Raw genomic sequence first — 13,822 nt, forward strand, 5'->3', positions numbered from 1 at the left:
TAAATTTACTGAAAGATTTTTATGAAATAAATTGTTGAAATGTTTTCCATTGAAGCTGATTTCCGTGAAATCTGAGATTTTAAATCAGTTTGTTCCTAGATCTGTTTCTGCGATTACAAGAGGCTTGCCCTAACTGAGAAGTGTGTACTCTATCACGCAGCGTTTATTTGTTTCTGCTTGTGTCTCGTGTTTTCCTTACTCGGTTTTTTCGTCAAAACATTCAAAAAAAAGAGAAGCAAAAATGAAGAATTTACGGGTACTACAGCTAATTTCCATAGCACAAGCGATTAATGTACAAAACATTGTCGACAGAAGCAAACACGGGCTAAAAAGATTATTTACTATTTACACCTTCTATAATTCGATTATATATTCTATTAGCCTGTTAATAGAGAGGCAAATCGATTCTTGGGAAATCGTGTCCGACGAGCTAATACAGGAGCATGGGAATGGGGTTCAAAAGACAGTAAAAGTCTTCAAGAATATATAATTTATTAAATTAAATTAAATCATCTTTGATTGACAAGTGAAAAAGTGAACTGATAACCAGGCAAATTATCACATGTTTTTGGCATCATTTTATTACGATTATATTATATTTTCTTTACGATTCCATTAGTTTACGCGTTCTTGGAATGTGAAAGCCATACGGTTTTTTAGATGCGAAATTCTTCAACGAAAGGCATCATATTTTTTTCTCAACATTGGTGGCTGAAGTGTACTGACGTTTTGGTTTCATTTTGGCATGGAGAACAAGTAAATAGGTTGTTAAATATAGTTCAGTTTGAATAGTAAATATTTTTTTCACATAAATTTAATTTCAGACAACCAGAGTGTTTTTCACACGCTAAAAGGAGAAGCTTCATTTTAGATTATTTTCTTCATCAAAAATTATTTTGCAATTTCATATCTCGGTTTGAGAATTGTGATTTTCCATTTGCCTCTTTGTACGCTCGTAAATTTTTATGACTAGCAATTTTTATGAACCCCAAGCAGGGCTGGATTGAAGAGATGAAAGAAGGTCACTTGGTTCGCGAATGTTACAAAGAAACCTGCTCGTACGACGAGGCACTGGAAGCGATTGAGTCGATTAGTGACACAAAAGTCTTTTGGGAAATGTTCACTGATCCTTGCAAGAAACTGAATCCCTGCGGGTATCTCCCAGAATTGTTCTGAGCTGGATTAAGTCATTCTCCTTAGCGCGCATAAGTGCAACGACATGAGCAGGGGTCACTTCGCCTGTCAATGCGAAGAGGGCTTCGACGGATTCAGCTGCGATCACGACTGCTCGAGCAAGAACAAGCCGCTCACGGTCAATTTGAAAGAGGAGAACTTTGGCGCTTCGTCGTTTATTCCATCCGATAAGAACGGAGTTGGATACGAGCCGTTTAATGCCAGATGGAATCAAGCTCTTGGATACTTTCATGTTCCAACTGGTGGATTTCCCAATGTTTGGAAGCCGCAAATTGACGATACAGGTAGTCTTGATTCCCTGAAAACTTGAGCCAACGAATTCTAGAGCCGTATTTGTGGATCGATTTGGGCGAAAGAAGAACAGTTTTCAGCATGGCATTGCGCTCAGGAAAAGTTCTCGCCAAAAAAGCTATTCGAAGGTCAATTATTGACTCAAGTTTTACCGTGATCTAAAAAATGAAGCGGCCCTCTAAAAGCAGTTTTAGCGTGAACTCTTGACAGGATACCACAAAGGATCTATCTGGTAAGGCAAGAGATCGCCACTTTGTATTCTATACGCGCCAGAAAAAATGTAACGCTTTTTCTAGTGCTCCAAATACTGTAGAAGTGGTGTTCGACAAGAAGAAAAATTTCTTGGAAGAAATAAACGGACACGTCTATAAAGGTAAATTTCTTGATCCTTGAATTTGGTTGAACTTGAATTTCAGTGGATAACACGACGGTTGAGCCCCAGCAGATTACACTGAACAAGCCGGTATATGCGCAATTTATTGCAATCAGACCGCGATTCACAGTCGACCCTGGTAAGACACTTTCTGATTAAAAATTTATTCGGGCTATCGTTAGTTCAACTGCTCCTCCTCAGGGTTATAACTGCAGTAGATATTTACGTCAAAATCGACTAAAAAGCTGACCTGTTAAATTGCTAATAAGGTCTTCATTTGTCTACTTGTAACTGTTTATAATCAATTAATTCTTTTTATTATTAAAATTTCTTCATTTGAACATAATTATTGAAAGAATTCAATGTTGGTAATGGACTTAGTTAATCTATTTGTATTGCCTTGACGTGTAGTATCAACAAATCAAATTCTCGCCCGTTGGTTAGCCCCTAATGCCTCAATACATAAAATAAACAGATCAGTAAAGGTTTACCGTAAAATTACGATCTTTGCACAGAATTCAGCACTTTCACCATTTTTAGATCCCGCGATTCCTCCCTGTTTGGCAGTCGAATTCTACGGCCGTGGCGGGGCAAATCCTGCGCCCGACAACTGCAAAAATCAAAGTTGAATGGAAAACAAATTCGTTTCCTTGCCATACGAATAACTTTATTAAAAACTTCAAAATAACAACATTCAGGAGAATCTTTCTTTTTTACCACATGAGATTGGCGTTTCCTCTCTGCAGGGCGCTCTGGCAGGCTCGTGAGTGAGGACGTTCAAGGCAGGCTTGTAAGTAGCTTCTCTTTGAAGTTGCTTAATTTTTTGTTGGAATAAAAAAATGTCTTTTTAACGAGAGAACTTACGTTGCCAAGCTTGAGTGAATGTGGAAAGAGCGAAAATGGCGACTTTGATTATCTTTTGAGGGATCTTTTTAAGGTCTTTTAAAAAGCCATTTTTGAAAGATTTCTTCGTTGTGTATTATTGATCCCTGTCTGCATAGTTTCAGTAAGCGTTCAACTTCTTTCTCGATATGAGTGGTGCTCCTGGAGAAGGCTTGGCTTTATAAGGCGAGAAAATCTGGGCATCAATTTATTTATAATTGCCCGTGTCGTGCTTATCTCCTCCGCCTCGTGTTAGATCATACAGTCAGAAGATATGTAGAAACCTCTTAAGACATTTATGACAGCTGGAGAGTTGACCTATCTCTCGACGGATTAAGGATAAGGAGCTGACAGCAGAATGTTTTAGCATAAAGGATTCATTACTAAAATGGCCTTTTATAACTGTTCCTAAACATTATTCTCCAAAATTAAGTGCAAAATCAGTATTGAGGATAATTCGATTGAAGAAAAAGTTGAAATGGCAGCAGATTCCTTCGAGTAGTTTTTTAACGTGACTCGGTTTCGCGGAGCCCATTTTTTTATCTGATCCGGGGAAAATTGCAGTTTGTTAAATTGTTGCAGCACTCTAAAAATTGCAACGGAGTCCATCCGCTTAGCATTCTCAAATTCAACAGAGAGCGCTTATTTTGAAGAAATACTTGTAAATGAAAGCACTAGTCCACGTGAGCGTGACTTGTGCAATTTGTGATTTTGTGTTGTTTTCAAACTCTAAATAGTATTTTTAATTGATTGAGATTAAGTTGATCAGCGAGATTACGATTTCAACGGCGGCTAATTACAGAAGCAATTTAATTAAAAAGCTGTGGATAAAAATAGACTCTTGCGTGCACCAAAACTGTTGTAAAGTGTAAGTTCGTGTCAGTTCAACTGCGAAATGGCCAAGATCTGATCAAAACCAATAAAGTCATGTTTTTTTTATTAAAAATTCCCAAGTAACTCGAAGTAATTTTCTCCTCCTGGAGTGGCACGGTTCAAAAAACAAAAATAAATTTCTCGTGCTGAATAAAGAAACACGACTAGGGCTATCTAAATTTGGCCTCCGCCTCTATACTTAGTCAGGGAAAATTAAGTTTGCCGTGCATTTGCATAAGTGCACCTAAACCTGGCCGGACTGCAGAGGTGCTTATTTCAAGACTACAGCCGGAGTCCAAAATAAGGGACTTTTTTCGGTCCCGAATTTTCGAAAAAAAGTCCCTTAAATTGGTTCAATTTAACATTAGAAACATACAAAACGGGGCGCAGATTTTCGGCGTTTCGAGCCAAAAAGTCCCTTATCTTGGTGTCCCTTATTTTGGACTCCAACTGTACAGCAAAACTACGATTATCGTCTTGAGAGTCTTAGTGAACGGATCTTGAATATTTCTAATGATTTCATTAGTGATTATCTTATATTGGGCGTCTTCTGTAAAAATGAATATCTCTATACGTGGATCTCTAGAAAATCGAAATTAGCTTCCTTGGGTTACAGAAATTCACCTGGAATTACACCTGTAAAATTCGTGGATTAATTTTTGTAAAAAAAACTGCTGACATCTGCAAAAATACACTAATTTAGTCTTTGTTTGGTCGATTTATTGAACTGCGGTGGATTTTTACAGCGGAGTTTTCTTTCGTTAAAAAATACAATGTTTACATGAGTTTTGATCAAAGTTTGATTTTCCTCCTTGATTCCTTTCTTATTGTCCCGGTAAGTGGTGGCCACGCGAATTGTAGGGATCGTTGTAGGGGTCGTAGGCGTAGTTTTCCTGGCCCTGGTTCTGCTGATGGCCTTGCTGTAGTTGATTGTATTGAGGTGGCGCGGACATGTCTTCGTACGCTTGTGCGTTCTAAACAAAATTCTAGCGCTCCGCTTTGGAATAGATAGCTTTTTAGCGAGTCATTAATTTGATCTTTCTCCTACCTGTTGTTGGCTATAAAAGTTTTGCTGTGGATTTTGTTGATTATAAGGATCATACGCTTCTTGTGGAGCTTGCTGCTGCTGGTTGTAATTGTTGAACTGGTTATTGTTGAAGGCGGGATTATTGTGCTGCGCGTAGCGGCCCATTCCGTTGCCGCGTTGACCGTAAATGTCTTCCATTTCGTAGGATCGCCGCGGTTGCTGCTGCTGGTAATAGTCCTAAAAGGCAACTGTTAGTGTGTGTTCACATTTGCTGCCCTTTTAGCTGAGGTAACAAGCCAAAAGTTCAACAGATAATTGCTCTGAACGAGCCTTTTCCAAAACCATAATCTCAGAGATTAACCTGTTATAAATGAATCTTAACTGCATCTGAACATTGATTAAGATAAGAATTTATTTGTTATTGTTAAATTAAAAACGGATGTTTCGTGTTTTTAGGAGCAAAGCCGATTCTAGCCAAATCGACTTTGTTTATTTTTTATCTTTTTATCTGAACCCTCTAATTCGTTTTTCCTCTGAACTAGTTTATTGATAAGCTCACGTTTATTAACTGCTATGTTCAAAAAAGAGGTACACAAGTGTTTCGGAACTAACTATGTTAACACAATCTCGTTGAATATTTTGGCCACTGGAGCCGTATATTTCTTTCCCCAGAACTCTCCCCTTTCTCTTCAATATTTATGAATAGTACTAGTTAGTAGTGGTACCTGTGTGGAACCGCCGTATTGGCTTTGGGTGCCTCCGTAGTGGCTGGCCGCGCGGGAGGAGACGGGATTGTGGCTTTCGTAAACGTTGCTTTGCCCTGGCGAGCGTCGACGCCCAAAGAGCGGTGCTAAATGGCGAATTTAATTACTGTGGGAACAGATGGACAAAGTTGACCCTAGACCGAGGGAAACGATAACGTGTGTGGGGCACATTCTAGCGTGACCTTGTGCTGCTCAAAATAGTGATTTATAATGTGAATAGGTATTCTCTTTCATAAATCACTGTTGGATAGAATTAACCTTGGCTTCAGTATGTTAATACTGTGGCTGAACTATGGCACGTTTCTACTGTCTGAAAGACGCAGATAAATTAGCCCTTGATCGGCACTCGACACGTAAATTAATGCGTGATTACCTGTGGAGCCCACTTCGGAGGCAGCTGGAATGTAGGACGAGCTTGAGGATGCTGGACTTGAGGCTCCACGCTGCAAAGAAAGCGTTAATTATCAAAAAAGGGATAGAAGAATCTACCTGATTGTAATTATACCGAGAGCCATAATTGACACTATGCCTGTGCGACATATTGAAACCGACATTATCCTGGCCATTATTCTGATCAAAGGCGTTAAAATCGCGAGATCCACCAGGCGAAAGATTCGGGGAGGAGAAAGTTCGACGGAGGTTGTTTCTTGGGAAAGCTGCTGGAGCTGATTTCGTCGACTAAATTGATGTTATTAACGGAATGCTACATTTAAACAAGAAGTTCCTCTCTTTGGTAAATATATTCGAAAAATCTTAAACATCTAATAATTTATTGATTATTACCTGAATAGGACTAGATCTTCCGTTATTGAAGCTGCTGTGATCCTTGTTATTCTGGTTGTATTCGCCGAAAGACTTCGACCTATCAAACGCGGAACCGTTGTTTCCATAAGCTTCGTATGAGTTCTGCTGAGGAACGTGGAAGCTAATAGGTAGTTAAGTTAATGCCACGAGCTCAGCGCAAATGTGCCATTTTAACGCTGACGGGTTAAGGAACAAACGTGGTTATTTTCACGCTCTTTTTTCGATAAAAATATACTGCTTGTATTTACCTGTAAGATCGAAGAGGCGCTTGCTGTTGTTGGTAAGGATTCTGTGCATAAGGATTTTGTCCATAGTGATTAACCTGGCCGTACGGATTGGGTTGCTGCTGCTGCATAAAGCGCGGCTGATGGCCTTGGTAGATATTCGTCGGTTGCGTCACGAGCTTGGCACCGGGCGTCGGCACTGTCATGCCGTTTGGCGCGGTCGGTGCTCCCTGACCAGGACGGAAAGCGTGATTGTCGTACGCTGGTGGAGCTGATTGGAATGTCCTCCGCTGAAAAAGAGGATTTTAGACTCTCTAACTCTCCGTTATCGCTTTTACGGTAACACGTTAAAAGAGGCTGCAAACGTAAAATTCCCCAAAAGAGCGATAAGAAACCGCTAAAGAGAGTGACCCAAAACCGAACCTGATAGAAGGGCGTCAGATAAGGCCGGTCCGGCTTGTTCAGCGTGTAAATATCTTCGTGCTGCTGGTTTTCGTCCTCGTCTTCGGCGATGTTGACGCTGCTCTTGAAGTAGTTGGCGTAAGCGCAGGAACCGACGCACAGGAGAATCAAAGTGGCGATGATTGGGAAGAAGATTCGAATAACCATTGCATCTGAAAATTATCGGTAAGGACTGCCAGGAAAACTGTTTTTAAAGCTTACCATCTTCTTCGTCGTAATGATCGTTCCAAGCGGCAACGCCGTTGGGTTGTAGCGCAAGAATCCATAATGCCACCTCAAAGCCAAAGACCGTGGGCGCTCTTGTAAAGACGTTCCCCATCTTTGCTTGACCTTTCCTTGGAGAGGCGGTTTAACGAATCGGCCAGGCGTTATCTTTCTTTTATCATCGCTGCTTCTGAAAACAAAATTTACAATATTTCATAAACAAGGGAATTATCAATTGCCAATTGCCGAAATTCTTCGAATAACATTTTTTTTAATAATTATAATAAATATACTCCTGGAGAAAAATAGGCCTCTTGAAACATTCTTGGACCAAAATTAACAATCGACTTAGTTTCCTTGTTGGTTGATTTTGAAATACCGTCGTTGTAGCGCGCAAAACAAGGTCTATTTTGAGCATTGCGTCAATTACAATAATTTTAATTAATCAAATAAAGGATCAAAAAAAACTACTTCTTTTCAAAAAACAGGAAAAAACTTTCGAATAAATTTTTTAACAACGCTGTTCTGTAGCCGGAAAGAAGCGCCACCGCATCCTGAAGAAGGAAAATCGGCTAAAAGGGGTTGAACTTGAACCAAAGCCACATTATCCTCAACAAAAAGAGGCCGATTAGACTTTTTAGAAAGCGCCGCCGCAAAAATATAACGCAAGTTTGAACAACAATCCCTTTATAACGGATCCGATAAGTTTCCGCTTAGCTGACGAAAATCGCGAAGTCTTGCGGTTAACGTTGAGAGAAATATTTGAGGCTCGATTTGTAAACAGATTTGGACTTTCAAGATTTTTGCAGAGGAAGAGAATTGATTCAAAATAGAAGTTGGAGGGCAAAACGGCCTTCTTTAAAAATAGAAATGATGAATTCTAGCGTGGCGATTCTATTTTAGTCTACAGTTGGTCTTATATTTAAGGGTATCCTTTAGACTAGAGGCGTTTCTATAAGGGGTCAAGAAATTTCGATTCAAGGAGAATCCTTTTTAGAAAGATGAGAACAGCGCATCAAGGTGTGGTTTTTCGCGATGAAGAAAAGCAACAAGATAAAGCCGAGAACTGTCAAATTTCGCGATGGAAAACATAACATGCTCTGATAAGCACAACCATAATTATTATGCTGATCTGGTTTCTTGACTCCTTGAAAACGAGGAGCGGCAATTCAAGTCTAACGTGGAACAACGCATAATTATGAGATCTTTACTCGTCAAAATATGGCGGAAAAATTTGTGAACGAGATGAAAAATTTTCAAAACAACATTCAAGGGTCCATCGTTCAGGGAACGCACTGTAGGTTTCAACATTCATTCTCAAATACTGCTCAAAAATGTTTATTATAAAAAATTGCTATCTTTTGTTTTTTTTTCTCTTGAGCCGCAATGTTATCATTTTTAGACGGTCTTTTGATAAGAAAAGAATTAACAAAAATTAAAGTGCAATTACGGTAGTTAGCAAATGTTTCTCTGGCCGGATCTAGGCAGACAGATATGACGGGGAACACCTGTTACAGAAGGGATAACCGCGTGTTTGACAGTCATGAATCCGCTTCATCAAAATTCGCGATCTGGCTTTCCGAGGCTCTATTTTTCTACGTCCAGGTGTTTTTGTAAAATGATTTCACCGGCGTTCAAAATAACCCGGAATCAAGCCGAGTTAATGAGCGACGGCTCGGATCATCTACCACGAGGTATTAAGCTTATCTCATATTAGAAGGCGTGGTCAATACGGTATTCGGGGCTTATACAGTAATGAGCGCATTTGCTAGAGGAAATATTAATTTGACCAAATCTGAGGCAAAAAAAAATGAACTTTTTTGCGAAAGAACGGGTTAATGGTTGAGCTTTAAAAATTGTCTCATTTCTTGTTCACACCCTTAATATAATAACTAATGAATTTTGTATTGAGATCAATTTATATTTACCTTTTTCAACAAATTAAAATTTCAGAAATAGTTCTGTTTTTCGGCGATTTTTTCTTGCAAAACTCTCTTTTTTCGTTTTTTTCACAAATTTTTTCTCTGGCACTTTGAAAAAAAATTTGTTGACTATTTCTTGCGCTTAATTGTTTTCAAAATTGGAAATAAATCAAGGAGAATTGTAACTTTTTTTGCAATTCACGGTTCACGATTCAGAAGGCGCACCACCACCAGGGGTGCCTCTTGCTCCATAAGAGAGTACTTGGTGTCGCCTGCGGCAATCAGCGGGGCTGGATTAAGGGTGGCTACGGTGGTGGAGGAAGGCTAAGCGCACTCTTCGTATCCTCGGATAAGAAAATAAATCCTTGAGCACTTTCTGAAGGGATAAAAGGAAATTTTTAGAGGGCTTAGAAAAACACCTTCAAGAGAAGGAAATGAACTTCTAATTTTAACGAAAAAATAGAAAATTGTTATCAGCTTTTCAGCTTGAAAAACGGTCAATAGTTTGGAAAAGAAACTTGATTTTTTATTAGCTGACAGTATTTCGAGGAAAGGAAGAAGTTTTAAAATTTCAAAGATGAAAATTATTTCGTTAAATCTTCTCAATTTATCTTTATTTTTTACCTGTTTATTTTCACGGGCAAGCGCTATAATTAAATTATCAGTCGTACGGTGAAAAAACAATAAACACAAACGCCTGATAGAATTATTAATCAAGACCTTGAAACCAATTAACTAGCTGTTTTCATCCCAATCACGCTTAATCCCAAGAACTGCTGTTCTTTGACAACCCTTTTTTGATTCATCAAAAATAACCGTAACTCTTCCTCGCTTTTTTTTTATTTTTGGAATATGAAGAACATGGATTTATTTTGATTTTATGCCGATGAAGTTATCGACCTTAAATCCTATCAACACGAAAATAAATTTCTTGGTGCGAAATTTGGATAAAGAGAGGGAGCACCCTAGCATGGTGGAGCTGCGCTAACGCTCGCCGCGCGCATTGGTGCAAAATGGCGCCCAAGACAGTCTCCCAATCATTAACTACCAACGAGTTGTTGCAGAAGTGGTTATCGTAAGGCTTTCTTCAGATAAGCACCAACAAGTAGACTTTGATGTGGGTGATTGTGTTTGTTAGAAATTTTAAGCATGAATTCATGGCAAAAAATAAAATTCTTTGAAATCAAAATGACTGTTTTTTATTCAGTAGACTTTCAAAATTTGATTTTCGCAAATCAATATTTCTGCTTCAATGTTTCTCGACTCTTCCACTACAGCCTTGAGATTTTCTTCACATTTTTTGAGATTTTCTTTCGCTTCTTTGACCAAACGTTCGCATTTTTGTTTTTTGCGATAAGTGACTTCTAGTTCAGTTTGAAATTGTCGAAGCTTGTCGAACAGTTCTTGACAGCAAGAAGTGTCAAAGAACTCATCAAAAGTCAACGAAGTATCGCAGTTTCCTTTCGGACAGGAAAATTTTGCATCTGTTTTCGTGATTGGCAACGCGAGTGAGTCGGAAGAGCTCCAACAGATTTCACAAGTCGTTGGAGCTTCGAAGGGTTGGCTCATCAATTTTGTAAACCTAGCGAATTTCGGTTGATCCTTACCTGGACCAAAATCAAAAATGGTCCAGGTAAGGATTTTGGTCCACGTAAGGAAATGGTCCAGGTAAGGAAAGTCAAAAAGATTTTTTTTTCAAAGTAAAAAATCCGAAAACGTGACTTAAAAAAATTGTAGTCGACCCCCCTCTGAGAAATTTTTTTGAATTTTGAAAATTTTTTAAATGTTATTTTTGGACTCAAACTGATAGATACAGGCAAAACGGACTAAATATCCGGAAGTATCAAATCTCCGGAATTGTCCAAATTTTTTTGCTTCCAAAATGCATGTTTTAAGTGTCATGGCCGACAGAAACCAAGTTGTAAAATAAGGGCGATACTAGCAATGTCGCCGAATGTCGCCGAATCTCGCTGAATGTCGCCGAATCTCGCTAGAAAGACAATTTTTTAGGAATAAAAACAAAAATAACATGTTCGAGAGATTCTTTTTGCCATTTTTGATTTTGGTCCAGGTAAGGAAAATGGTCCAGGTAAGGATTTGGTCCAGGTAAGGATTTGGTCCAGGTAAGGATCAACCGCGAATTTCATCAACGAAAAGCGTTAATATCACACTTTACCCGTGACATTCAGAGCATTCTTCTACCAATCCAACATTTTTAACAAACCTTTGATCGATTCTCTTTATATTGGATTCGATGTCGTCCAATTTCTATCATTTTTCCGAGGAACCTTCCTTATATCCGACCGTTCCTGAATCAAGCGAAGCGCTATTTATTCAAAGCAAATAATTGAGTCATTCAATTCAATAAAAACTTTCAAAAAGTTTTTCTGTATTCAATCAATTAAGACTTTGAATTCTTATTTTGTATCAATTTCAACTTCAAAATGCCTAAAAAGAAACGTTATTTAAAATTTTGCGTCAATTCGCCGGCAATTTAGTTTGTACTGGAGCAGTGCTGATTCAGCACTTCAGAAAAATTTATCTTTTTGTTTGACGCTTATCATTGTTTCCTAGCTCGGCGGGTGACTGGGTTGATGCTAGGTAAACACGTTGCCTAAAATTTTCTTTTTAGGTTTCTTTCAACCCCATTGTGAGCGTTAAATCCCTGAAATCGCATTGTCCGGTAATGTTGCGTAACGGAGTACGTAAAAATCGGGAAATTTTGGGAATTCGTGACCAGAGATAGCTTTTGCAAAAAATGTGGCTTGGAATTTTTGTGATTATAGAGCTGACCAGAGCTGCACGGCCGATATTTATCTTCCACGGCCTCAAGTCAAGAGTTCGAAATTAAAAACGAACGTGTACTAGCGGAACAGTCTTGAATATAAATTCAATTTGAAGTCATTATGAAATGGCGTTAAAAGAAAGCCAACTTTATTTTGAATCTAAATTTCAAGGATTATTTATTTTTATCATTTGAAATGATGTTTCGAGTTTCGAGAAATAAATAATTTTTCCCATAATTTGAAAGATAAAATATTGAAGGTCTATTTTAACCTGAAGTTCGGCATTCTTGTAAAAGGAACATTCCCACGACTTCAACGACTTCCGCGGTTTTGTAGAGCAGCGAGCGCCTGGTACAATTATCCACTATGCAGATGTGGTAAGACTTATCGTTTCAAGCACCCTCTAAATATTTTCTCCCCAGTTCAACGGCGCGTCTTCTTTCCAAAATCTGCCCAAACAACATCTTGCTTATACAAAGGAGTTCTTAAAGCTTTCCGAACAGTATCCGGATGGAATCAACGTCGTCGCTTTTAGCCAAGGCGGACTGATAGGAATGGGTCCTGAATGATTTTCAAACAACTGTTTGTTTTCCTCAATCCTAAGTGTGGACCCTTAATTTCAGCTCGCTGCGTGCTCCAGTCAAATCAACACAATGTGCACACGTTTATCGCCATCTCAAGCTAGGGTTTTTAATTGTTCAACAACTCTTTATCTTTTCCTGACAAACGAACAAAGGATAACCCTTGAAAAAGCCCCCTGAACGGTCAATTCGGCGAAACCGACTATCTCCGCAAAAAGTACATAAAAGTCAACAAAGTAATCACTTAACCCTTATTAAAAAGAAAGTAAGAATGTTTTAGTTCAATTTGTATAAATATTTGTACCGAAAACGTGGACAATCACTTTCCATCGCGAATTACTGGCGCGACCCCTATCACCTGGATGAATACGCGGCTGCTTCTGAATACTTGGCTGTGTACAACGGCGAAACTCAGTGACCCGGGGTGAAAAGGACTTTCTCTTCTTTGCTTTCTTAATACTATTTACTCGGGAAATTAATTATTTTTTCTTCTGGGCTTGAATATCTAATCTGAGAATCAAATCAATCAGCTCCTTCCCTCGCCCTTCTCAATTTTCACTTTTCACCCCTCCGTAGAAAACGCCCATCGATCCTGTTTGGGCTGATAATTTCAGGAACTGGTTCTATTTTTTTAGAAATTGTTTTCAAGAAAACGTGGAACAAAGCTGAAAAGGGGTGCATCATGAGTTCTATGCGTGACCTGCTCTGTTTTGGCGATGCAAAAAGTTACGCCTCAAGAATTTAAAATTGCTTGCATACAGAAATTGCCGCTATCCGGCTTTACGTAAATATGGGACATTCTTAAAATTGCCGAACCACAAAAAAAGTCGACTGAGGCAGCTAGTTACGATTGGTGGGCCAAATGATGGAGTTATTGAACCTTGGCAGTCGTCACAATTTATAAACTTTCGGTAAGTGATTTTAATAATCCTCTCAATAACGAATTCAAAGAGAAAACTCCACGGAAATCGCAGATGTATCAACATTCGACTTTTACAAACGCAATATTTTCGGCCTAAAAACTCTCGAAGAAAAAGGTCGCTGGAAAAGACACGTTCAAGACGGCGTAAATCACCACCAGAAACTGGGCTCTTGAGTCGCGAAAAACCACCAAAGTGCAATTTTATCTTTCCTGGTTAAAATTGAACAAGTCCGAGAGGTTATCACTTTGAGCCCTTTACTAGTGGATAAGGAATGAAACCGTCTTCGACAATTTTATCTGGCCATATCTTCGACAAGACCGACCTGCTTTTGAGTGGATGAATGATCCTGCACAAATTGAGAAAGATAGCTAACGGACAATTGTTATGACTGCCGTAATTTCGAATAAAACTCCTAATAGGATCGATTAGGAGTCTGTTTATACCATAATTAAGCCCCTTACATAACATGAAAAGTCCAAGTTGAGTTCTGAAACGTGAGTTCTAGGTTTTCT

General features: G+C 38.8%; 3 protein-coding genes across 3 annotated transcripts; 2 read left to right on the top strand and 1 right to left on the bottom strand.

Moving 5' to 3' along the window:
• Window positions 1-94: 94 nt before the first annotated feature.
• LOC145703466 (coagulation factor X-like) lies at window positions 95-2,569 on the top strand. Its single transcript, XM_081780826.1, has 8 exons — window positions 95-304; window positions 382-446; window positions 996-1,154; window positions 1,201-1,478; window positions 1,520-1,717; window positions 1,782-1,858; window positions 1,902-1,997; window positions 2,399-2,569. The coding sequence occupies exons 1-5, from the start codon at window positions 242-244 to the stop codon at window positions 1,645-1,647; spliced, it is 693 nt and encodes a 230-aa protein (XP_081636952.1). The 5' UTR covers window positions 95-241; the 3' UTR covers window positions 1,648-1,717; window positions 1,782-1,858; window positions 1,902-1,997; window positions 2,399-2,569.
• A 1,758-nt stretch (window positions 2,570-4,327) lies between these two features.
• Window positions 4,328-9,222, bottom strand: LOC145702707 (uncharacterized). Its single transcript, XM_081779968.1, has 10 exons — window positions 9,027-9,222; window positions 7,096-7,288; window positions 6,856-7,046; window positions 6,457-6,722; window positions 6,188-6,329; window positions 5,894-6,082; window positions 5,778-5,847; window positions 5,366-5,490; window positions 4,662-4,877; window positions 4,328-4,587 (listed from the first exon to the last, which is right to left on the bottom strand). Exons 2-10 carry the CDS (start codon window positions 7,211-7,213, stop codon window positions 4,438-4,440), a joined length of 1,467 nt encoding a protein of 488 aa, XP_081636094.1. The 5' UTR covers window positions 7,214-7,288; window positions 9,027-9,222; the 3' UTR covers window positions 4,328-4,437.
• A 2,754-nt stretch (window positions 9,223-11,976) lies between these two features.
• On the top strand, window positions 11,977-13,791 carry LOC145701886 (lysosomal thioesterase PPT2-like). Its single transcript, XM_081779100.1, has 6 exons — window positions 11,977-12,183; window positions 12,229-12,484; window positions 12,557-12,623; window positions 12,668-12,802; window positions 13,114-13,298; window positions 13,339-13,791. The coding sequence occupies exons 2-6, from the start codon at window positions 12,372-12,374 to the stop codon at window positions 13,481-13,483; spliced, it is 645 nt and encodes a 214-aa protein (XP_081635226.1). The 5' UTR covers window positions 11,977-12,183; window positions 12,229-12,371; the 3' UTR covers window positions 13,484-13,791.
• Window positions 13,792-13,822: the final 31 nt, after the last annotated feature.

Source organism: Oikopleura dioica, chromosome PAR (assembly GCF_907165135.1).
Source record: "Oikopleura dioica chromosome PAR, OKI2018_I68_1.0, whole genome shotgun sequence".
In the NCBI taxonomy this organism is placed as follows: Eukaryota; Metazoa; Chordata; class Appendicularia; order Copelata; family Oikopleuridae; genus Oikopleura; species Oikopleura dioica.

Bases quoted from the DNA above. Each gene is read 5' to 3' on its own strand.
- LOC145701886 (XM_081779100.1), top strand. From the start codon at position 12,372: ATGATTTTCAAACAACTGTTTGTTTTCCTCAATCCTAAGTGTGGACCC. The intron at 12,624-12,667 runs GTAATCACTTAA...AGAATGTTTTAG, and splicing joins AGTACATAAAAGTCAACAAA to TTCAATTTGTATAAATATTT. The intron at 12,803-13,113 runs TGACCCGGGGTG...CGATGCAAAAAG, and splicing joins TGTACAACGGCGAAACTCAG to TTACGCCTCAAGAATTTAAA.
- LOC145702707 (XM_081779968.1), bottom strand. From the start codon at position 7,213: ATGGGGAACGTCTTTACAAGAGCGCCCACGGTCTTTGGCTTTGAGGTG. The intron at 7,047-7,095 runs GTAAGCTTTAAA...GATAATTTTCAG, and splicing joins TCATTACGACGAAGAAGATG to ATGCAATGGTTATTCGAATC. The intron at 6,083-6,187 runs GTAATAATCAAT...ACATCAATTTAG, and splicing joins GAAGATCTAGTCCTATTCAG to TCGACGAAATCAGCTCCAGC.
- LOC145703466 (XM_081780826.1), top strand. From the start codon at position 242: ATGAAGAATTTACGGGTACTACAGCTAATTTCCATAGCACAAGCGATT. The intron at 305-381 runs GTCGACAGAAGC...ATATTCTATTAG, and splicing joins CGATTAATGTACAAAACATT to CCTGTTAATAGAGAGGCAAA. The intron at 1,155-1,200 runs GTATCTCCCAGA...CATTCTCCTTAG, and splicing joins AAGAAACTGAATCCCTGCGG to CGCGCATAAGTGCAACGACA.